The sequence below is a fragment of the Liolophura sinensis genome, chromosome 6 (assembly GCF_032854445.1).
Source record: "Liolophura sinensis isolate JHLJ2023 chromosome 6, CUHK_Ljap_v2, whole genome shotgun sequence".
NCBI classification, from domain to species: Eukaryota; Metazoa; Mollusca; class Polyplacophora; order Chitonida; family Chitonidae; genus Liolophura; species Liolophura sinensis.
In genome coordinates, this window is record NC_088300.1 from 79234446 (window position 1) to 79259778 (window position 25333).

Sequence of the window (25333 nt, forward strand, 5' to 3'; positions counted from 1 at the left end):
AAAAACGGTGAGAAATTATCACTACCATTATACTGGTGACAGTTTCTGGTAAGTTACAAACACTGAGAAATTATCAATGCCATTATTCTGGTAATGGTTTCTGATGAATTATAAACAGTGAGAAATTATCAATGCCATTATAATGGTGACAGTTTCTAATAAGTTATAAACGCTGTGAAATTATCAATGCCATTATACTGGTGACGGTTTCTGATAAGTTATAAAGGCTGCAAAATTATCACTGCCATTATACTGGTGACGGTTTCTGATCAGTTAAAAACGGTGAGAAATTATCACTACCATTATACTGGTGACAGTTTCTGATAAGTTATAAACGCTGCAAAATTATCAATGCCATTATACTGGTGACAGATTCTGATAAGTTATAAACGGTGAAAAATTATCACTGCCATTATACTGGTGACAGACTCTTATAAGTTATAAACGCTGAGAAATTATCAATGCCATTATTCTGGTGACAGTTTCTGATAAGTTATAAACGCTGTGAAATTATCACTGCCATTATACTGGTGACAGTTTCTGATAAGTTATAAACGCTGTGAAATTATCACTGCCATTATACTGGTGACAGTTTCTGATAAGTTATAAATGCTGTGAAATTATCAATGCCATTATTCTGGTGACAGTTTCTGATAAGTTATAAACACTGACAAATTATCACTGCCATTATACTGGTGATAGTTTCTGATAAGTTATAAACGTTGAGAAATTATCACTGCCATTATACTGGTGATAGTTTCTGATAAGCACATGTAACCTGTTATACATTTTGATGTTGTAACAAAGTCTGAACTATGATGTCTGGATACAACTGTCCTGACATTAGTACAAACATTCTCCTTGTCACAAAGTCTGAACTATGATGTCTGGATACAACTGTCCTGACATTAGCACAAACATTCTCCTTGTCACAAAGTCTGAACTATGATGTCTGGATACAACTGTCCTGACATTAGTACAAACATTCTCCTTGTCACAAAGTCTGAACTATGATGTCTGGATACAACTGTCCTGACATTAGCACAAACATTCTCCTTGTCACAAAGTCTGAACTATGATGTCTGGATACAACTGTCCTGACATTAGTACAAACATTCTCCTTGTCACAAAGTCAGAACTATGATGTCTGGATACAACTGTCCTGACATTAGCACAAACATTCTCCTTGTCACAAAGTCTGAACTATGATGTCTGGATACAACTGTCCTGACATTAGTACAAGCATTCTCCTTGTCACAAAGTCTGAACTATGATGTCTGGATACAACTGTCCTGACATTAGTACAAACATTCTCCTGGTCACAAAGTCTGAACTTTCATGTCTGGATACAACTGTCCTGACATTAGTACAAACATTCTCCTTGTCACAAAGTCTGAACTATGATGTCTGGATACAACTGTCCTGACATTAGTACAAACATTCTCCTTGTCACAAAGTCTGAACTTTCATGTCTGGATACAATTGTCCTGACATTAGTACAAACATTCTCCTTGTCACAGAGTCTGAACTATGATGTCTGGATACAACTGTCCTGACATTAGCACAAACATTCTCCTTGTCACAAAGTCAGAACTATGATGTCTGGATACAACTGTCCTGACATTAGCACAAACATTCTCCTTGTCACAAAGTCTGAACTATGATGTCTGGATACAACTATAGATGAATGTTGTCTTTCTTATAACGAATAACGTAACTATATAAGTCCGTATATAATCTTACCTCCGCCAGTTGGCAACTCTTTGCGGTGGTAGATATACTGTGTTGTGGCAAACTGTATAGCGAGACATCTGGGAGGCCAGTCATCAATAAATGATACCGGCAGAATAAATTTACTGAGCACATCTGCCAACTTCACCTGTTTTCAAAGAAATGATCCATAATAAACTAACGTTCATTTCACAAATCATAATCAGACATGATAATTAACCATCAAATATATAAAATGCCATGAAAAACAGATAAATCAATACAAACTAGAACTGCTTGCAGTTATAAGGCTTCCAACAAAACTTGTGTGTTTTGCAGATATCAACAATTTATTTAAACTATATGTATATGTACATGATTTATCTGCATGGTGAATTTCAACCTAATCGCAAAAGTCGAACGTCACAGTCGAAGTTCAAATATATGCCAAAATGTGACGCATAACATACAGATTACGACCGAGAACCGTTAAGTATGTAGCGTAGGCAGTATTAACGTCACAGCAGAAGCAAATATTACGAAATTTCCCAAAACTGCCACTTTCATCGCAATTTGTCGCAAAACTATTCTTCGAAGAAAAAAAAACGGTTACCAGAAATGTAATCAGGAGGCAAAATTACATCAGGAAAGGTAGTTTGTATATTCAAATTCAAAAGTTCATTGTTACCTGACAAATATGCTAATCGGCTAATTTCCATAATTTTGCACATATCAGCAAATTTTTTTTACACTGTACGCATCTTTACATGATCTATCTATATACTAACTTTCAGCCTAATCGACAAAGCTGTTTTGAAGAGGGAGATTTTTAAAGGTTTTTAGTAAGTAACAAAATGGCAGCAAAAGTAGATCACAGTCGAAGTTCAGGCCTATACCAAAACCTGACCCCTCACATACAGATTACGACTCAGAGCGGCTAAGTATGTAGTGTAGACAGCTTTAAAGTTATAGGAAAAACAGAAGACCGAGAGTAATAATAACTAGAACTACAAAGCAGTTTCAGCCAGGGTCCACATGGTTTGTTGTCGTAATTATCACTGTGCACTGTCAATCGGTAGACAGAATAGCTATATCTAAGTGCAAAACGGATTTCGGACATCATTTACAGAGACTCTATCAAGAAAACTGTTATTCATAGCTTAAGTCTGTAGCCCCGTAGGATTAGTGGAGAGTATGTCTTGGGCTAGAATTGTCCCCAAACCAACTCTTATAATTGTCAAGTCACATGTAAGACAATGAACTTTCAAATTTTTGAACATACACATATTTCTACACTAACGCTAAAGACTCATTCTGCTAACCATCCGCAAAAGGCAACTGGCTTGTATTGCAAACTTGTGCCTGTTGAATGCAGTAAATATCGCCTAAAACCAGTCAAAGGGAAAGAATAGGACCAATGTAAACACAGCTACTTATAAATTGTCTCCCTTACACTGACAGCTGCAATAACAGTGTCGCTAGCTTAAGCACTATCAATTTTGAGCCCCGCAGTTTCAGCCAGGATTCACATCGTTTCTTGTTGTAGCTATCATTCTACGCCATCAAATACAGGACAACATAGTTATATGTCACCATACAACCATTTCATTAAATCATGGACAGTGGAGCGGAAAGGATAAAGTAAAATACTATAAACCCAGTCCAGTTCCCATCTAACTCCATGTTAAAGCAACATGGATTACCATCTTTTTCTACACAAAAAAGGGTATTGGAATGCTACTGAAAGAGCATGTCTTGGGCTACACTTTGGTTTCACATTTCTAGCTCCCATAGTTCTCAAGTTACAGGTCACTGAAATTACGTAACTAAATTAGTTTTTTCACTATATCTCAAAAAGTTACAAAGATATGCCAAAAATAAAAGCAGATTCGGAATCAGAGGTTTGAAATACACCAGAATATGTTATCAAAATTTAAAATTTCAAAACTTTTTGTGACGTCATAGCTTCGACCAGTGGCGAGCTTCAAAAGTTTTCACTGGAAGTCAAACATTTTTCTCAAACTTATTGTAACTACCAAAGGTCTAGCTGCATATCAAATTTCAAAAAGGTTCAGTGGTTCTTGAGATGAAGATGTTTAAACGATTTCATATAAAATCCAATATGGCCGCCAAACCACGTGACCTAGAAAAACCTGAATTACTATTCGCAGAAATTCAGATACTGGGGAATATTACTGCAAAATTTCAAGTCAATCGGTGAAAAGCTCTAGCCTGTATCTTTCCGACAAAATTGAATAAATAAAAATAATAATCCGAATGAAAACAATAGGGGCCCCGCAGGGCTTCCTGCATGGACCCCTAATAATAAATATAGCTGCTAAAGCAGCGATGCCGGGGTTCAAGCCGGTATTGCCGGCCTATGTGGTGTCACTTCTGGTTACCTTAATGGTGTCCATGTATAGATACATAACCAACTTTATTAGAAAGTCTACATTATTTGTAGTCATCAATCCATTGAAAGTACACTGTATAGCATGTATATGTAGATGTGACAAACGTAGTAAATCGACATTTGAACAAGGCGTGCATGTCCCCTCTTTTTCAACACAGCTCAATGATTTTCAGCACGCATAGAGTACATGTATATGGCTTTGCAATTAGTGATTTCAGCTTTATAGCTGTAATAGTTTTTTGCCACGTGACCTGCAAGAATGGCAGAAATCGCACTTTTTCGCATTTTGATTGCTATTTGCAACAAAACTATACATCGCAGAGCAAAAATAAGACCGGATTTGTGATCAGGATGTCAAACTACTTGAGATAAGATGTAAAAACTACCAATTTCAAATTTTTTGTTTTCCAATGACGTCACATCATATGTATTACTCAAAGCCTAATTTGCCTGCATATTGCACCTCTTTTCTGTCCAGACAGCCTCTTATGTGTGCTAAATTTCAAGTCGATCGGACATAGCGTTTTGGAAAAAACTGCTATCAAATATTTTCACTTCAACCCAAAATGGCCGCCAGATCATGTGAGTTGCGTCACCCAACTTTTTACTCATAAAATCACATCTCCAGATCTATCATATACCAAACTTTCAGGCATTTCTGTTGAGACGTTTTAGCTGTAGAAGTTTTTCAGTTTTGAAAATTGAAAAACTGGCTATTTTTTGGGGCATGTACTACTTCCGGTTTGCTGACGTCACTTCTGGTTATGTAAAAGTTTTCTGTATGCCTTGGGAATGTTAGGCCTTAAGATTGGATCTCTCGCTTCATTGGTTTAGGAGATATACCCATTTGAAGTTTTGATGACTTCACTTCCAGTTTTGCAAAATTTGCATATTTGGAATCAGCACAAAAAAGGAACAGATAGGACTATTTGCCAGACCATATTTTTGGAAATGTAGAAAATTATTAGCAAAAAACAGATTTTTGGGTCACACGACATTTTCACCCAAAAGCAAGCTTCTATAATTTTCAACGCAGAAAGTTTTCCTTATCAGCCTGAATGTACCTAGGCCTTGTGCAGTTAAAATGCAGTTACAACTTCAGCTCATTTGCATTAGTTGTTCTGGAGAAGAAGATTTTTTTAGGTTTTCATCAAAATCCAAGACAGCCGCCAAGTCACATGACCTATCTGCCCGATAGGTAGGAGGCACAACTTCAAGTCATACAGACAAATACCCTAAAATTTCATAAACTTCGGCCTAACCATTTTTGCTAGAAACGTAACACAGTTTTACTGAGAATAATAATAATAACAATAATAAAAACAAATAATCCTAACAGATACAATAGGGATTCAAGCCTGAATGGCTGGAACCCGTTATAATAATAATCTAAACGAAAACAATAGGTGTACCGCACAACTACCTGCGTGGACCCCTAATAATAATAATAATCTGAACGAAAACAACAGGTGTCCCGCAGGATTACCTGCACGGACCCCTAATATAATGATCAGTACAAGAACAAAACGCTTCCAGTTTACAGCTTGGAAGCCTAAAAAGTCATCAAAATGTGACAACAGAAGTAGACAATCATCAATTTCTACAAATATTCACCACAACATTTTCTTCAATATTTTGGATCATGATGTGTCACCAGCAGAACCTCTCTGTTAGTCCACCAGGTCTTTCCCTTCCTAGGGGTCACTAGTGGAACAAACACCTCACATTCTGTCACCTCATGCCACTCACCTCTCTGTAAGCCCACTGGGTCTTCTTGTACCTTGGGGTCACTAATGGTACAAACACCTCACAATTTGTCACCTCATGCCACTCACATCTCTGTTAGTCCACCGGCTATTTACCTTCCTAGGGGTCACTAGTGGAACAAACACCTCACATTCTGTCACCTCATGCCACACACCTCTCTGTTAGTCCACTGGGTTTTCTTGTACCTTGGGGTCACCAATGGTACAAACACCTCACAATTTGTCCCCTCATGCCACTCACCTCTCTGTTAGTCCACTGGGTTTTCTTTTACCTTGGGGTCATTAGTGGAACAAACACCTCACATTCTGTCACCTCACACCACTCACCTCTCTGTTAGTCCACTGGGTTTTCTTGTACGTTGGGGTCACTAATGGTACAAACACCTCACAATTTGTCACCTCATGTCACTCACCTCTCTGTTAGTCAACTGGATCTCCTTTACCTAGGGGTCCCTAAGGTAGAAACCCCTGACAATTTGTCACCTCATGCCACTCACTTCACTGTAATTCCACTACCTAGGGGTCACTAATGGTACGAACACCTCTGTCACCTCATGCCACTCACCTCTCTGTTAGTCCAATGGGTTTACTTGTACCTGAGGGTCACTAAAGGTACAAACACCTGACAATTTGTCACCTCATGCCACTCACCTCTCTTGGGGCCACTAATGGTGCAAACACCTGACAATTTGTCACCTCAAGCCAATCACCACTTTGTTAGTTCACTGTGTTCTCTTGTACCTTGGGGTCACTAATGGTACAAACACCTCACAATTTGTCCCCTCATGCCACTCACATCTCTGTTAGTCCACCGGGTATTTCCCTTCCTAGGGGTCACTAGTGGAACAAACACCTCACATTCTGTCACCTCATGCGACACACCTCTCTGTTAGTCCACTGGGTTTTCTTGTACCTTGGGGTCACCAATGGTACAAACACCTCACATTCTGTCACCTCACACCACTCACCTCTCTGTTAGTCCACTGGGTTTTCTTGTACCTTGGGGTCACTAATGGTACAAACATCTCACAATTTGTCACCTCATGTCACTCACCTCTCTGTTAGTCAACTGGGTCTCCTTTACCTAGGGGTCACTAAGGTAGAAACACCTGACAATTTGTCACCTCATGCCACTCACTTCACTGTAATTCCACTACCTAGGGGTCACTAATGGTACGAACACCTCTGTCACCTCATGCCACTCACCTCTCTGTTAGTCCAATGGGTTTACTTGTACCTGAGGGTCACTAAAGGTACAAACACCTCACAATTTGTCACCTCATGCCACTCACCTCTCTTGGGGTCACTAATGGTGCAAACACCTGACAATCTGTCACCTCAAGCCAATCACCACTTTGTTAGTTCACTGGGTTTTCTTGTACCTTGGGGTCACTAATGGTACAAACACCTCACAATTTGTCCCCTCATGCCACTCACCTGTCTGTTAGTCCACCGGGTATTTCCCTTCCTAGGGGTCACTAGTGGAACAAACACCTCACATTCTGTCACCTCACACCACTCACCTCTCTGTTAGTCCACTGGGTCTCCCCATACCTAGGGGTCACTAATGGTAGAAACACCTGACAATCTACCACCTCATGCCACTCACCTCTCTGTTAGTCCACTGGGTCTCCCCGTACCTAGGGGTCACTAATGGTACAAACACCTCACAATTTGTCACCGCAAAGTTGAGGGAATCCTGCCAGTCCACACCTGTCTTTATTTCATGAACGTCCTGAAGGTAGATACAAATTGTTTTTTGATTCCTACATTTATTTTTTAATTACAGTTTGACTGTAGCTTTACAATGAACTTGAAATATTTCCGTAGTTTAAAATATTCATGGTTACTCTAGGTTAGGGTTTCTTACTGAAACCATGACGTGTCAAATGTTAGCTCTTGGCAACCTGGAGAAATCTCTCAATAAAATTCCACATGTTCACTATCTTGCTTTAACACAGAAGATGTATACAGTAACTTACTGTTTGTGTTTGCATAATGAAAATGTACATTTGTGAGGACAACTAACCAGGTAGACACTATATCCAAACTCAGACAGGTACTGTTTGAGGTCCAGGGCATGCTGGGCTGCCTCCGCTCGCACATAACTGATGAGAATTTGCTTTGGTTCAACCTGCTCTGTGCTGCCAGAATCATCGCTATGACGACGATCTATGTCTTTGCTGCTTCTGTATGACAACTCGCGCACCCTGCAACATAAATTCACTATAAATAACATCTGTTCAACTCATGATCAACCTGACAGTGAACCCTGATATCCACTACAACACTGAGGGCTTGAAAACATGTTGTATTTATTATCTGGTTTGTATTTAACATTGAAATCATGGATTTTTCATGTATATGATAGCAGTTTCAGCTTCAGTTTGCAGGTGGAAGAAAAAAGGCAGAAAGCACTGAAATCTCCAGACATGAAACCATGGCGAATCCAGCGTATGCCAGATTAAGATGTGCAATCACATTGGCAAAACATGTAACTTTAATTGTTTAAAAGACATCGCAGGCATAAACTTTTGCGGATTTGGTAAGAAGACACATTCGCGGGAATCAACTTTCGCGGATCTTAACATCTAGCAAAAAAACAACTCAAGCATTCAAGTAACAATGTTATCATTTAAACTTGTTTGTAACAGTACAGTAACTTGATCAGACAAAGGAAGTTAATCCTGCCAAGCTTTTAATCTTCTGAAGACTGTTAATCTTTATAAGACAAAGCCCTTACCTGCTGTGCAAGAAAATATTTGTGTCACTCACTCCGGGAGACGACAAAGGATTAAATGTGATATAAATAAATCCCATTGTTTAATTCTCATGCATCAGCAGCGTGAGTGAAACTTTGAGTGAACTGTGACAGATTTGAGTAAATTTCTCAGAAATCATCATTATGAAATGGAAGTTTGAAGTGTGCAAACCCCCGAGCGATGTATCGGGCCTGTCGGAAAGGTGATCTGACTGGAAGGCAAGTACAGTCAATAAAAAAACAGCCTTTCTCATCGTATGTATATCGTATCACATACACACGCCCAGTACAAATTATCGATTTGTATGTCCCTAACCACAGCAATAAATTAACAACAACGTTGCAATGTGGCGATAATTAGACGATAATTAGACATGATTAGCTTAGCCTCCTTAAAAGAAAGCCAGATTAACTGACGATCAATTAAGCTGGATTTGTGAAAACCAAAATACATTCTAATTAGGTATTTCAAATTAACATGTTTGAAAAATTATTAGAAATGTAGTGCTTGTTAACAAATTTATAACTATAACGCACGCTACATTAATAAATTACTTACATGGGTTTTATATTCGATAGCACTTTTTTTCGCGGAAATGTGTTTGCCGCGAAATCTGCGAATGTTAGTACCACGAGAATAAAAAGGAATTTACAGTATTTCTCCCATGTTTGTATCTTTTTTTTTAGCAGCAAGTACTTGTAAATTGAACATGTCATGCACATGTATCTATGTTGGAGATTATATGGCACATACACAGCTCACACAATGCTACAGGTTTACATACTGGCAATTTGAGCAATTCGGTCCAAGATTTGCCTCTGAACAAAAGAGTGAAGGACAACGGTGTAATACTATCACACAGACATTTTAGGTTGTTCACACACTATAGTTTTCTGCACTGCTATTTTGCACCTAGTTAAAACTATGTCAGAATTTTGTCTGTTTTGGATAGAACTGAAAACATTTTGCCCTGTGTTAATACCCATCCTCTGGGAGTCACGAAGGCAACAAAATGCTATGATGACCATAGCTCAATAAAATATCTTGTGGTCATGCTTCACGTAGGCTGATTTTTCGATGTGTTGTAGAGAAAAGTGCAAGCTATGGCGCTAGGGCGTATACATTTTTGAGGCTGACGTTGACAAATTGACTACATAAACAGTAAGGAAAATCATTGCGCTTGCGTAACCTACATAGAAGCTTCAATTCTATACGCAGACAATATATCCCAACACCCTCCTACCGACTGCTTTACCAACAACAACTGAGACATAAATGATGGACAAATGGAATCTACAAGCAAGCACTCAGACAGAAAGTCTGACTGACAGTCTGACTTACCCTCTTAACCTCTTGGGGGCGGGTCCGACATCACTGTTAAAGCTGTCTCTGGAATTGGTTTGAAAGTCCAGCGTAGCACGAATACTGACATCTGTACATACATGGATACAGGAGCCATTCAAAATGTCTAATACAGTCAATTCCTTTTCCTGAGCTGTACTGATCGGCCATGTGTTCATGTCAAGGAACTGGTAGTTGGTGGACATGCCACGAAAGAAAGGCAACTAAAACAGAACCATCAAAGTACATGAAATCCAAGTTTATCAGAACATTTAAGCCATAGTTTGAAATCATATATTTTCTTTCCTGTATGGTTTTCCCTTAAGGCACTGTGTCACACATGCTTAAAGGATTAGTGTCCAGATTTATCATTTACTCATAATTACATGTAGCTACAACTGTGTATATGGTTAAATTGAGTTTTAAAAAATAGTAAAAAAGGGTATATTAATCGGAGTAATATGACACTAAAAAAAAATTGGTTAGTTTTATGCATTTTTTCCACCAACACTTCTCCACCGAGTCTCCACCGAATTACTTCATCTAAGTCCAGGCATTTTATAGTTCAGTGTTAAAATAAGGTACAAGAGTGACCACAAACATATCGAAATTTCTCCACGAAATTGTTTGCTGCTTGCTACATGGTTGTAAAAACAGGTCATCAAAGAACCCTGAGGTTATTTTTTTTTCAAGTTTCCAGACAATTTGACCCTCAGGAAGGCATGGATTTTTTGTACGCAACAAAAACAGCCGTATCTGCTATAGCCGTCTTTTATCTGAAAGCTGAGAGAGGAATAAAGCTGCACTCGAAATATTTGGCTACTATGCAGGCTGAAGTTCACTAAAACCTTAGCTTAACTGAACTTAAAACTGACAACTAGCAAATATTTGTACACTAATGCTGATGTCCACATTTACACTGTACACGACGATATAGGCACTGGCTCTTCTTTGTGCTACAATAGGATACATCTGTCTTTGCATATAGGTATGAATTTAGAATACCTTAGGGAATAGAATATTTACTGTGATGCTGACAGAGGGAAAAAAAGTGAATTAAAATGTTACAATTTCAGATAAACACATGAAATGTACAGTGTAAGCTGTAGCTTATTAGTCCATACTGCCAGTGCAGTTGGAAATGCCCGGGTAAAAATCAAATTTGACAACTCAGAATCTGAAGAGTGGCCGGAGATGTCAGTGTTATAAATCGGAACTTCAACGTCATCCATTATGGGCTCAAATCGATACTAGTGAAGAATTAGTGGATTACCTGACTTTCCACTATTTCCCTGAGTTGATCCACTGCACAGTCATAGTCCACAAATACGAACCCCAGGCTGAGGCCGCTCTTTGCCTTCACCCCAATGCGGGGAGTGTCTGAAGAGAAAGTATGATACTTTATCCCACAGAATTTCACAAGTTTATTATTTAAAGTAGAAGACCTCTAAAAATCAAGGTAGGCATCACTAAATAGACCTCTTAAAACTATGGATAACTATACTTTCATTTTTTTTTTAGATTTTCGTGAAAATGGTCAAAGGAGCTCAACCATTTGAATTCTAATACTAATAAAGCTAATGGCTTTATGGACTGTACCACCAGAGGTTAGGGACTCGGACGTCACAGGATTAAAAGATTACTGAAATAATGTTCCCAAACGTCCCTTCCTTCTGGTGAAGATCAGGAAAAAAAGCTGATGTGACGTCAGAGTTTCTAGATACCATCAGTATGGTCCATAAAGCCCACCACAGTACTGAAATATTTGAGTGCCTTTCTTAAAAAATCGGAAAAAAAAAAATGAAAGTACTTTTACGCAAAGTTTTCACCTGTCTGTATAATGAGCCTTACTTCATAGTTTAGCTTTCTTTTACTTTAATATTGTTGCACCAGATTCCTGCATTTACTCCAGAGAATAAACCATATTGCTGAGATGAATAACTTCCCAGAACAATTCTCATATACAATGACCACGCAGTAGTAGTGATGACAATATTACATCCCCAAGTCATTATAACAACTTACGTGCAACTAACAGAACTAAGTCCAATATTCTCAAACCTACTGGAATATGTAACTTCATGCACATAAAACACTTTTTCACAAACAAAGCAAATCTGCCCAAAATTTCCTCCCATAAACAGAGTGGCCATCCATGCCTGAACAATTGTAAACTTACCATACACTCTTTGGATGGATAGTGTGCTGTTTTCGGACACAATATTTCTGGCATAGACATATCTCTCTTGTTCACGCGTTACGGGCCACCTACAGCATAAATCACTAGCTGGTTATAACACTGATACATGTACAGTAGTTAGAGCTGGCTAAAGACCGCTGAGGTGTCAACTGACTGAACTAACTAAATAATGTTCAATGTTCTAGTCAACAGTCAATCATAAAATGTATGTAGATTTTTACAAATCAGCATAGTTCACTCTTCATTCTTTCACACTTGTACAAAGAACATTTCATGAGACCAAAGATGTGACTGTCTCATTGACATATTAGACTGACAAAATGATATGATGACAACACATGAAAATACATTCAGCCTGAAAGAATGTCCTGTTGGGATTCTCACTAATACCAACAAAAAAACACATCATAGAACAGAAGATAATAAGGACTTGTCATTTTTCAAGCGAGATCCGAATTAGAGGGTACATAAAAGAAGACCTGGGCATTAACTTAACCCCATGTTTACTGAAGTGTATGACCTTTATTGTAAGTATTTATACCTGTCACATCCCTACACCAGGATGCATGAACGACCCACACCCAGACACAGATACTAGTTACAGGCTAAAACTAAACCAGTCTAGCTCAGGTGCCTGACAACTGCTGTTTCTGCTTGTTATTCTGCACGGTCACCACACCTTTCACTACAGGTAAGTGTCGGCTTAGAGGTAAATAATGAGAACATAAAGGATATGGAAATACAAAGCAGGATAATTGGTGTCAACATCAAGGATATGCACATACACGGCAGGATAATTGATATCAACATCAGGATATGCACATACACAGCAGGATAACTGATGTTAACATCAAGGATATGTGCATACACAGCAGGATAACGGATGTTAACATCAAGAATATGGACATACACAGCAGGATCATTGATGTCAACATCAAGAATATGGACATACACAGCAGGATAATTGGTGTCAACATCAAGGATATGCACATACACAACAAGATAGTTGATGTTAACATCAAGGATATACACATACACGGCAGGATAATTGATGTCAGGATATGCACATACACAGCAGGATAACTGATGTTAACATCAAGGATATGTGCATACACAGCAGGATAACGGATGTTAACATCAAGAATATGGACATACACAGCAGGATCATTGATGTCAACATCAAGAATATGGACATACACAGCAGGATCATTGATGTCAACATCAAGGACATACACATACACAGCGGGATAACTGATGTTAACATCAAGGATATACAAGTACACCTCCATTTCATCGTCACAAATTCCCACATTTTTTACCTAGCTTTTGTTGCACATCATCGGTGGATACTTTCAAAAGTTTCTGCTCTGCTCTTCAAGTATCAAAATCATTAGCATCAGGGATATGCGCATACACAGCGGGATAATTCATGTCAACATCAAGGATGTACACATACACAGCGGGATAATTCACGTCAGCATTAAGGATATGCACATACACAGCGGGATAATTGATGTCAACATCAAGGATATACACATACACAGCAGGATAATTGATGTCAACATCAAGGATATGCACATACACAGCGACATAATTGATATTACCATCCAGGATATGCACATACACAGCGGGATAATTGATATTAACTTCAGGGATATGCACATAAACAGCAGGATAATTCATGTCAACATCAAGGATATGTGCAAACACAGCAAGATAATTGATGTCAACATCAAGGACATACACATACACAGCGGGATAACTGATGTTAACATCAAGGATATACAAGTACACCTCCATTTCATCGTCACAAATTCCCACATTTGTTACCTAGCTTTTGTTGCACATCATCGGTGGATACTTTCAAAAGTTTCTGCTCTGCTCTTCAAGTATCAATATCATTAGCCTGTGAAGGGTGGAGATGAAAGCAAACTGTGAAGGGAGGTCACTCACCCATGTGTGGACATGAAAGCAAACTAGATGGAGGTCACTCACCCATGTGTGGACATGAAAGCAAACTGAATTGAGGTCACTCACCCATGTGGACATGAATGCAAACTAGATCGAGGTCACTCATCCATGTTTGGACATGAAAGCAAACTGAATGGAGGTCACTCACCCATGTGTGGATATGAAAGCAAACTGGATGGAGGTCACTCACCCACGTGTGGACATGAAAGCAAATTGTGAAGGGAGGTCACTCAGCCTTTTGCGGACATGAAAGTAAAGCGTGAAGGGATGCCACTCACTCTTGAGTGGACATAAAAGCAAATGCTGATAGCAAGTCACTCACCCTTGTGTGGACATAAAAGCAAACTGTGAGGGGATTGTGTTGAGCTGGGCGCAAATCAGGTTTCTCATATCGTCCAGCCGTGATCTGGACAAGTGATAATCTGTTATCTGTATCAGACCCAGACAGCTGTAACGAGACAGATCACAGTCACTGGTCAGCAGTATACCAACCAGTAGGGCATCTTCCCCTTCATCTACAACACAAATAACAACAACAACATGAGCTCCTTCACCACACTGTTTTCCATGTAATTTTCAACAGCTTTCTTTTGTTGAAACATGAAGTTAAAGGAAAAGGCAGTACCATATTTACTAAAAGTTCAGCATTGTTCAGTTGGCACCTATTGCTTGTTTCTAACTGATTTATCCACCTTATAAGGACAATTAGGAGTTTCGTTTGAAGTTTGATCAATTTCCAAAGTATCAGAAAAACATAAGTGGTGGCATTTTGGGGTAAACTTAAACCGTATCAAGAGTTCCTGAATGACATTAGGAGGACATCCACAATCACAGATGAATACGTACCACAAGAGAGATACAATGTACATGTAAACAAGATTGTATGCCGAGAAACTTCTGGGGGTAGTCATTATATGTGTGTCCTCACAAATGGTGCAAAACTCTGTAGCACTCTAGGTATATTTCTTGAAGACCTGGCCTGTATGCTACCACCAACACAACAAACAAAATTTCTACCAGCTCGTACGTATATGTAATTCTGTTCACATTAAAGGAAAAAACCTCAAAAAAATCAAAGTTGGCATCACTAAACAGACCACTTAAAACATAAGCATAAATATACTTTCATTTATTTTTTTTTACATTTTTGTGAAAAGAAAACATTTGAATTTTAAGGTGGGCTTTATGAACTATACTATCCCAGGTTAAGAGCTCTAACATCACAGAAGTTTACCAGCTCTATTGGAATAACTCTTTTTACCCATGAGATCATTGAAATGATGTTCCCAAAAATTCCTTCCTTCTGGTGAACATCAGGAAAAAAGGTGACTTTATGTCAGAGTTCTTAGATACTGTCAGTTTGGTTCATAATGCCCACCTTAGTATTCAAATATCTGAATGCATTTCAACACTCTTCCAAAAAAATCTGAAAAAAAAAATGAAAGTATTCTTTTGCCCAGTTTTCAGTTTTATGATGAGCCTTACTTCATATTTTAGATTTCTTTTACTTATATAATATTTATTTACCTGATTCATGATCCGTGTATTGTGTCATATTCAGGAATATTTCACTTTATATATGTTTATGAAGTTGAATGGCCACATAGGTCCATGGGTAGAGGAAACCAGTGAGGGCAAGAAACAACCATGCATGAAGCTACTGTAGCTGGTAAATAAAGCCTGACGCCTGTGAGAGTTCTTCATCTGGCCCATCATAATGAGGTCAAACACTACCCTATTTGTGAATTCAAATTTTAATTATTATCCCATGGACAGAACCTGTTGGTGGTGAAGCAGAAGTTGATTTAAAGGCTCGATCTGAAATCCCAACAGGTTACGGTATCAGGGACTACAGGTACATGAAACTATTAATGGCTCGATCTGAAATCCCAACAGGTTACGGTATCAGGGACTACAGGTACATGAAACTATTAATGGCTCGATCTGAAATCCCAACAGGTTACGATATTAGGGACTACAGGTACATGAAACTATTAATGGTTTGATCTGAAATCCTAACAGGTTACGGTATTAGGGACTACAGGTACATGAAACTATTAATGGCTCGATCTGAAATCCCAACAGGTTACGGTATCAGGGACTACAGGTACATGAAACTATTAATGGCTCGATCTGAAATCCCAACAGGTTACGGTATTAGGGACTACAGGTACATGAAACTATTAATGGCTCGATCTGAAATCCCAACAGGTTACGGTATTAGGGACTACAGGTACATGAAATGCGCTTGCTATGAGTTCAAATTCAGCTCATGCTGACTTCCTCTATGGCCATATTTGGTAAGGTCTGGCAGCAACCTGCAGAAGTTCATGGGTTTCCACCAGGCGCTGTCCAGTTTTCTCCAACCATAACGCTGGCAGGCATCATATAAGTGAAATATGCTTCGGTACAGCTTAAAACACCAATCAAATAAGTAAATAAATTGACTGCACTTAAGGCACTTACATTCACATACAAAAAATCAAGAATATTCAAAAAGAAGCTTTTCTGAAGGCTTTCATGGTTTCTGAATTTTTGAAATAAACATGATATTGCCCTCTTATTTTAAAATACTACTATTAAATATGTATGAAAAAAAAATTAAATATAAAAAATAAATTCAGTGGTATCATTGTAGCATCAGGTCCTTTTTCCTCAATTATTCAGCACTGACATTGAAACTAATTCTCTTAATCTCCCCTTACTTCCTTCCTCACAAAACAAAACAAATCCACCACTTTCATAATGTTCGTGTGTGGAATATAACTGCCTCTGCATGTACATGTTTCATCACAGGTTTCTAAATCTAGGGATCAGCATCCTGCAAATGCAACATGCATGAAAATTAATATATTTCACATCACCCATGTCTGACACACACCACAATGTGCAATATAAAATATGACTATTTACACCCCATCATTCAACGGGTATTTTGGAGTTAATGGTTTTGACATTGCGAAATATCACCACAGTAGTTTCATTGACATCATCACGCTGCTTCAAGCAAATGAGAATAAATAAATACTTTGTAGAACAGATCAAAACTGATAACTACCACTGAATTCTTCCAGGAGGTCCTTGATAAATTAAAACCAGTTCAAATTTCTATGTGTGTTTAAATGACATTCCGAAGTCCTGAACTTTAAAGGCTAAGTTAGCTGCTAGCAAGTATAACTGTACTGTTCTGTCTACTTAGATATTCTTATCTTCGACCGCGATTTGTTATTTGTCAGTGAACATATATATATCTTTGATGTGACAAAACTTTCATAAAAAGTGACATTCATGTCACCAACCACACTTCCGATGTCAAACGAAAAGCTGTCATAACTAATTTGACCCAGTTTACAGAAACAGTAAATATCCCACCTTCCTGCGCCATGCTGTTCTCACGGTACTTCAGCTACAACAACAACACCACCACACGGGTGACGACATCGACAACTTCCGGCTAGGTGACCTACGCGGTGTACTCAGCAGTGTTCCGGTTACATCGATTTCGAAGCTTGTGAAAGGTTTTCTGTTATCGTGCGCACATGCAATGACCTCTTTCATAGCGAATATCTGGTAAGTTGGTGTTCTCTTTCCTTTGGGTGATAAATAAAAGGCTGCTAGCGTCTGACACTGGAAATGCAACAACAACATGGACACGGGCACTGCCTACTGGTTACAAGTGTACAATTCCAACAAAGGCTAGTATCGAAAGGCTATCAGTCATGATCAAAATAGTGTTGGGGATAGCGAACAATCTCTCCGACCATCCATATACGCGGTTTGGACCATTCGCAGGTTCTCACTTGAATAAGTTAATTCTGCAAGATGAATGCCTTCGTTCCTTATTTTTCATTTCTGATATTCAATTCATGCACATGCATTACTTGATCTTGTAAGAGAGGTGCCGTGGCTTGTCACAGATATCTGCAACTTCTTTTATTTGATTGTTGCAAAGCATGGGTAGAAACAAAGCCTGCTTTGGTACTGTGATAAAGCCAGATTGGAAATGGAATGGAGTTTTTTCTACATCTTTTGTAAAGACCTACATGAACTGGCATTCAGCTGCACCGTGTCTGTATGGAATTGCTTAATTGGTCTAGGCATCAGAAATACATTGTATTCATACTTTTGCAATGATGTCATAGCAGCTCTGAGCCAATCATCAGTGAACTCTTTAGTCTCCTGACTAGAGTACTGGAGGTGAAAGCAAATCGAATTTAACTTAAATGACATTTTAGCATAAAAGATGAAGAACATAATGTTATAGGTAAGAAACTGTAGTTTCAAGTTGTTTATCACCTCCTGCTACTTGCGAGGAACCTGGGTGCACGAAACTATGAATTTGAATGGTTTTAATCCCACCTGAATATATCCCACAGGAATTAATGTGGCTGCTTGGTTACACAATATCCCATCTTCACAACCAGAATGTTAAGTCTAACAGTTAAACTGAACTCTGTTTATCCAGAGATTGCCCAAGTAAAAATCTCTTTTCATGCATTTTTCAGCTTTCATGGTAATACTTAAAGTGCTTAGGAGTATAGTACATGTATCTACATGTACATGTATAGTGTAACTACAGAATGAGTGTTTGGGTCACTGGCCCCAATAATATCCTGGTCAAATCTCCCTGGCCAAATCATTAAGTCTATCCACTGTCACATAGCCTCTGGTCAATTTAGGATGGCGCAGGCTTTTTACTCCACGGAAATTTCCACACACAAATTAGCCCTAGGTGGTTGACCAGCTTAGATACTTTAAGTTGAATGGATATGTATACATAGTGTCAAAATGAGAACTGCAGGGACAGTACAGAATTGGCAGAATAGCTGTTTTTCACGTTTTACATGTAGAACTTTGCATTTTCAGTACAGAACAGGAAATCACCACATACATGTACTTAGAAAGGGAAGTCATCCCTAATTGTTTTGGGCATCTTAATTGGTGGCAGTTAAAATAAGTGCTGATGGAGGATCCTATCTTGTGTAGTTTAACATGAAGTTCACTGGAAACCTCATGCCTTCCACCCATATGACTAATGTGTTAACAAAACAGTCAGATGAAAAGAAAAACCAGTGTACATATAAGATCCTCTGACAACTACCATTACGTATGTACATTTATCCCACACAGATCAAAGCTCTTCAAGATTTGTAATCTTACATTTTTTGTTAACAGTAATCTTAAGTATAAAATCCAGAGAGTACATGAACTTGCAGTAAAACTTTAGTGCCCACTATTCTCAAAACAGCGTTCCTCCTCTTGGAACAAGTCTTATCAGTAAAACTCAGGCTATTTCCCTTGGTTATGACTGAACTCTGTCTTTATACTAAAAATAAGCCACAGTCATAGAAATAGCCAGAAATCATAACATTTCCAGTTTTTTCTCTTATTTTTCCTGTTTCTCTAATGTTAAGGTTTCAGAATAGGGTGTCTCAATGACACTAAGGTTACAGTGATAATTCAGTATTGGACAGGAAATGTCCAGATTTAAGATCATGTTCATGTACATGCCAGTCCTTTAGTGGAAAATGTCTGTCCTTACTATTTACATTTATTTATTAATTTATTTATTTATTAGATTGATGTTTTACACCGTATTCAATAATATTTCACCTATTCGACGGTGGCCGGAATTATGGTGGGAGGAAAGCGGGCAGAGCCCAGGGGAAACCCACGACCATCTGCAGGTTAATGGCAGACCTTTCCATGTACTTGTCATTAATATTTCACCAATGTTTTCTGATGTCAAAATGGTGACTTAAGCACATTTGTTTTTCATCAAATCAGGGTTTGGCCAGTTTTAATAAACCCTGCTGATTGAAGATCTGATAGCTTTATCACTGGAGAATCAAAAAAAATAAATTAAAGTATGATGCATTCAAAGAAAATACACTTGTGCAAAAATGAAATTAAAACTTAAAACTTACCTGAGAGAGAATCCAAAGGTTCCAATAAATTCTGTGCACTTGCAGCCATTGTTATGTGTTGTGAGGATGCTGCCTCAGGGTGAACTGGTAGGGTCAGGTTTACACAGTGTCTCACATTATCTTGTATGCACGTACAACAGACACATGTGTGCACACTCAGAAAAACATTACATTCACTCTTTTCTTAATTTTTTTAGTCCAGTTTTGAAGGTACATAGTGAAACTAGAGCTGTGGATATTGATATGTTGTGTGTATGCATGTAAACATCCAGATACATTGACATGAATGTTAAATGTGTATTAACACTGCCATAGATTTCATCATAATTTCATGAGGATTACCAGAACATAGTCACCTGTATTCGTACATGTTTCACTCAGCTTTTAATCCTTGATATGTGTTAACTTTTGTAATGTTCCGTGGTTAAAGCTCTTAGTTACTTTTACAAGCACTATATTTAGTTTGTAAAAGTTTTAAGTTAAGCTTTTTGGTTATTAGCCGCAGAAAGGCAAGGTGCTTCTAGTACTATTTTTTGCTGATTTTTGTTATGTTGAAGTTCAGTGTTTAGGAGTGATTGAAACTGGGTGTTTGATTTGACTGTATACATGTGTACAGTAGTGTTGTTGTGTGTCTTACTATCAGCCTTACCAGTGTGTGGAGTTGCCTTACCTGGTAATTGTATGGACTCATGCAGGTGTTGTCCTTTTAGCTGCTTTTCAGAAGTGTGGGTGATTCCTGTTTTTATTCATTTAGCTCATACGGCAGTACTTGACCAGATAAAACAGGAGTACATGTAGTTCACCAGCTAATACAGGAGTACATCTGGTTAGGTTACCCTTATTTCATTTTGTGCTACAGTGGGAAAACCATGGTGTAGTTTACCCTCTTTTGATTGGCTAAGAATGACCTTGCATACTTGTTGACCTCAGTGTGTGGGTGTCTTGTCAGGAAGTAACCCATGCTCCCCCCCTGAAAACAAAAAGAGAAGTTCCTTTTAAACATTCCTGTGACACATTTTATTGTATAGGTGGCAGATCATGTAGTGTTTGTGGTTTGACATAAACTGTAACTTCCGCCATGATAACTTGATTACCATTTCTGCCATAATATCTCGAAACATCTGTACAATGTATTACCCGTCCATCATTAATTGATGTAGGAATGCTAATCTGATTTCATTTAGCTCATTTTCTGAACAAATAATATAGGGAAAACAAATAATTAAAGCTGTAATCCAACAGCATTGCCAGGGTCCACACCACTTATCTTCTACCATGTCTGGTAGCCTGGTGTTTATAAAGTTCAGGATAATGAAAAAACACACACAAAAAAAATTGAAAGGAATGTACTGGTTTTGAACCCCTGGACTGCTCGGCGTCATTTACAATGGACCAAGTACTTAAGGCTAGCATAGAGATTAGGCGGCTTTGATTTTCAGCTGACAGCCAAAAACAAAAGGGAGAAAGAATACATTGTTGGAGGGCTGACCCTTGTTCCCACAGTAAACTGCAGTCAGTGGTTTTATGCAGTCTAGCACGAAGCTCCTGTGTTATGTACACAGGACAGTTTTGTGAAATTTTTGGTGTTTTTTGGTCATAACATGAAAACAAAAATAAAAAACAAAAGTACAAAAATATTTATTGCACATTTATAATGGTAATGTCAAGGGGCACCAGACATTGTGTTGGTTTTATGATTTTAAGCAGTTTTATAAATTGACCTACTTTTGAGCCAATTTTATTGGTCAGTTTTGCATACCAAACTAAAAGCTTTTAACATTATGGGTAGGGCTGTCCATCTTAAAACTGTAAGCGAAAAGTTCATCTCAATAGGCTTAGCCATTTTGGAGAAGATTTTTTTAAGCTTATCACTAAAATTCAAAATGACGGCTAAATCATGTGACTGGTAAAACAGCACTAATCGTCAAAAGTTGCTTCATATGATCTTTATTAAGACTCCAAAGTTTGTTTTTTCTGCCTTTTATAGTTTTTGAGATATTGCAATTTATGACTAAGAATAATATTAATAGTCCGAACGATTTCAAGAGGTGTCCCACTAGGAACTAGTGTAGACCCCTAAATATTTATGTCCATGAAACATATTCATGTGGTTGTAGTGTCTTGGTGGAAAAACAAGTGTATATGTTCATTGCAAACATTCCTGGAAAATTTCTCTTTTTAAAAGATTTATACATTCATTGATAACCATACTTGATGTCTTCAATATCTCTGTGCATGTTGATAGTGATCATGATTTACTATTTTGAGTATGTGGGAAAGTCTGCCAGCAACCTGCAGATGGTCACGTCCCACCATAATGCTGGCCACTGTCGTATAAGTGAAATATTCTTGAGTATGGTGTGAAACACCAATCAAATAAACAAATTTAAATTTTGATATTCCAGTGATTGTATTTGCAATGTGTAGATTATCTCATAAATTTCCTGACAGCAAACCTATTTATTGTGTAATATCTTCATGTCCTGTGTGGGAAGGTCTGACAGCAGTGTGTGGATGGTCGAGGTGTACCCCCTGCCCCCTCCCCCCAATCCAGATTCCTCCCACCATAATGCTAGCGGCCATAATGTAAATATTTTTGATTTTCATAGCATTAAACACCTACATGTATCAAATTTAAATAAATAAATGGATATTTTCATTTCGTAAAAGTTCATAGCTGATAAAGGTTTGAATTATAATCTGTGTTGGTAATACATGTGATTTGAGTTTATGTTGCCCTCTGAAATGGTAATGATTTGAGTTCTTGTTCTCCTATTTGATGGCAATGATTTGAATTCTTGTTCTCCTATTTGTTGGTAATGGTTTGAGTTCTTGTTCTCCTATTTGTTGGTAATGGTTTGAGTTCTTGTTCTCCTCTGGGTTGGTAATGGTTTGAGTTTTTGTTCTCTTGTGTCTGGTAATGATTTGAGTTCTTGTTCTCCTGCGTCTGGTAATGATTTGAGTTCTTGTTCTTCTTTGTGTGGTAATGGTTTGAGTTCTTGTTCTCCTATTTGTTATTGAGTTCTTGTTCTCCTATTTGTTATGGAGTTCTTGTTCTCCTATTTGTTGGTAATGATTTGAGTTCTTGTTCTCCTGCATCTGGCAATGATTTGAGTTCTTGTTCTTTGTCTGGTAATGGTTTGAGTTCTTGTTCTCCTATTTGTTATTGAGGTCTTGTTCTCCTATTTGTTGGTAATGATTTGAGTTCTTGTTCACCTGCATCTGGCAATGATTTGAGTTCTTGTTCTTTGTCTGATAATGGTTTGAGTTCTTGTTCTCGTATTTGTTATTGAGTTCTTGTTCTCCTATTTGTTGATAATAATTCAAGTTCTTCTCCTATTTGTTGGTAATGATTTGTGTTCTTGTTCTCCTGTGTCTGGTAATGATTTGAGTTCTTGGTTTCTTGTGTCTGGGAATGATTTGAGCTCTTGTTTTCCTATTTGTTGGTAATGATTTGAGTTCTTGTTGTGGTGTGTCTGGTAATGATTTGAGTTCTTGTTCTCTTTTGTCTGGTAATGATCTGAGTTCTTGCTCTCCTATTTGTCGGTAATGATTTGAATTCTTGTTCTCCTATGTGTTGGTAATGATTTGAGTTCTTGTTCTCCTATTTGTTGGTTATGATTTGAGTTCTTGTTCTCCAGTGTCAGGTAATGCTTTGAGGGTTAGTGTTGTGTTATGTGTTGGTAATGACTTGAATTCTCTTGTGTGGCCAAGGCGGTTAGTATACCAGTGCAGTGCAATGACCCAGGAGCCTCTCACCAATACGCTAGCTGTGACTAAAGTCCAGCTCATGCTGGCTTCCTCTCCTACCGTACATGGGAAGACCTGCCAACAACATGCAGATGGTCTTGGGTTTCCCCTGGTTTCCTCCCACCATGATACTGGTTGATGTGGTGCAAGTGAAATATTCTTGAGTATGGTGTAAAACACCAACAAATAAATAAATAAATCTCATTTGTGTTGGTGCCTGCTATTGTCAGCTATTATCATAAGTCTCATCACTAGTTTTATTAGACTTCTTGAGTGAATCACCTGACCTAATGACCTTATTTGATTGTTAATCTCTTAAAGTGGTGAACTAATGGGCAAGGCTTAAGTGAATGCTGTGTTTGTTTGCACAAATGTTACCAGATATATGTCATCCGTGAGAAAGGTGAGGCAGAAACATTTGTGGTATAAATATATGTACATGTGTAAGGAGTGAGCCAGTCCTCTGTAGGGTGTCTTGATAAAGAAGTCATATGCCAGGATTACCCAGCAAACGTAGCACAACAAGCAGGTGAAGGCCTGTCGTGCTCACGTAAATATGGGGCTGTGTGTGACAATCATTGACAAAACTTGTGACTTTCTCTTGATATCACGTCATACATGTGTAGACTATTATATTTGGAAGTTTCGTGTAGTTGTCTGATTGTTTTCTGACAATCAGACCAGATTATTTATGTTCACTTGATCTTCATTTAGGTTATACTGAAAAACTTTCATGTATACAGCCAAACATGTATTCATGCAGTTCTGTCATGGCTGTACATGTAGGCCTAGATGTTGCCTAGGTCCATGAGTACTGCTGAATTTATTTGTATTTGAAGTTAAAAATTTCTCTTGAGTAAATATATTCCAAACAGATAAAATCTTTACAAGCGACCTTACCTGTGATTGACTCCAATAGTGTCAGCTGTTTGACCATAGGTCGTATGTGTATGCTGCTATACAGCATATGCCTGTAGTATACTAATAAGGCTGTTAGGGGTCAACTATTTAGGCAGTGCATTAAACAGTCATAGCTAAATATAGTCCAGATTTTATACATGAACACTATACACTTATTACCGGACTTAATACATGGTTCGGTGGTTTGGCTGAAAAAATAATCATATGGTAAATACAGAAACTCTTAATATTCTTATGCTAGGTACGATTGGTGCTTGTACAGTCATTGTTATCCTTGTAATAAGGCTTGTGATAGGTACAATCAGTGCTTGTACAGTCATTGTTATCCTTGTAATAAGGCTTGTGATAGGTACGATCAGTGCTTGTACAGTCATTGTTATCCTTGTAATAAGGCTTGTGATAGGTACGATCAGTGCTTGTACAGTCATTGTTATCCTTGTAATAAGGCTTGTGATAGGTACGATCAGTGCTTGTACAGTCATTGTTATCCTTGTAAGGTTTGTGATAGGGATGGATAGTGTTGTACAGTCATTGTTTTCCTTGTAATAAGGCTTGTGATAGAGATGGGTAGT

At 38.1% G+C, this 25333-nt stretch overlaps 1 protein-coding gene across 2 annotated transcripts in view; it reads right to left on the minus strand.

The window, feature by feature from the left end:
- LOC135468797 (uncharacterized) overlaps nt 1-20575 on the minus strand; it is a 41101-nt gene extending 20526 nt beyond the window's left edge. The window contains exons 1-8 of one of the 2 annotated variants that reach the window (XM_064747220.1): nt 20091-20575; nt 14486-14678; nt 12172-12260; nt 11266-11372; nt 9993-10216; nt 7919-8099; nt 7499-7624; nt 1744-1879 (exon numbers count right to left, since the gene is read on the minus strand). In XM_064747220.1, coding sequence (XP_064603290.1) covers nt 1744-1879; nt 7499-7624; nt 7919-8099; nt 9993-10216; nt 11266-11372; nt 12172-12260; nt 14486-14678; nt 20091-20139 — 1105 coding nt within the window. In that variant the 5' untranslated portion in view covers nt 20140-20575. Of the gene's footprint in view, nt 1-1743; nt 1880-7498; nt 7625-7918; nt 8100-9992; nt 10217-11265; nt 11373-12171; nt 12261-14485; nt 14679-17535; nt 17558-20090 lie in introns of those variants that run through there. The other variant, XM_064747221.1, reaches the window with a different exon arrangement.
- Nucleotides 20576-25333: the final 4758 nt, after the last annotated feature.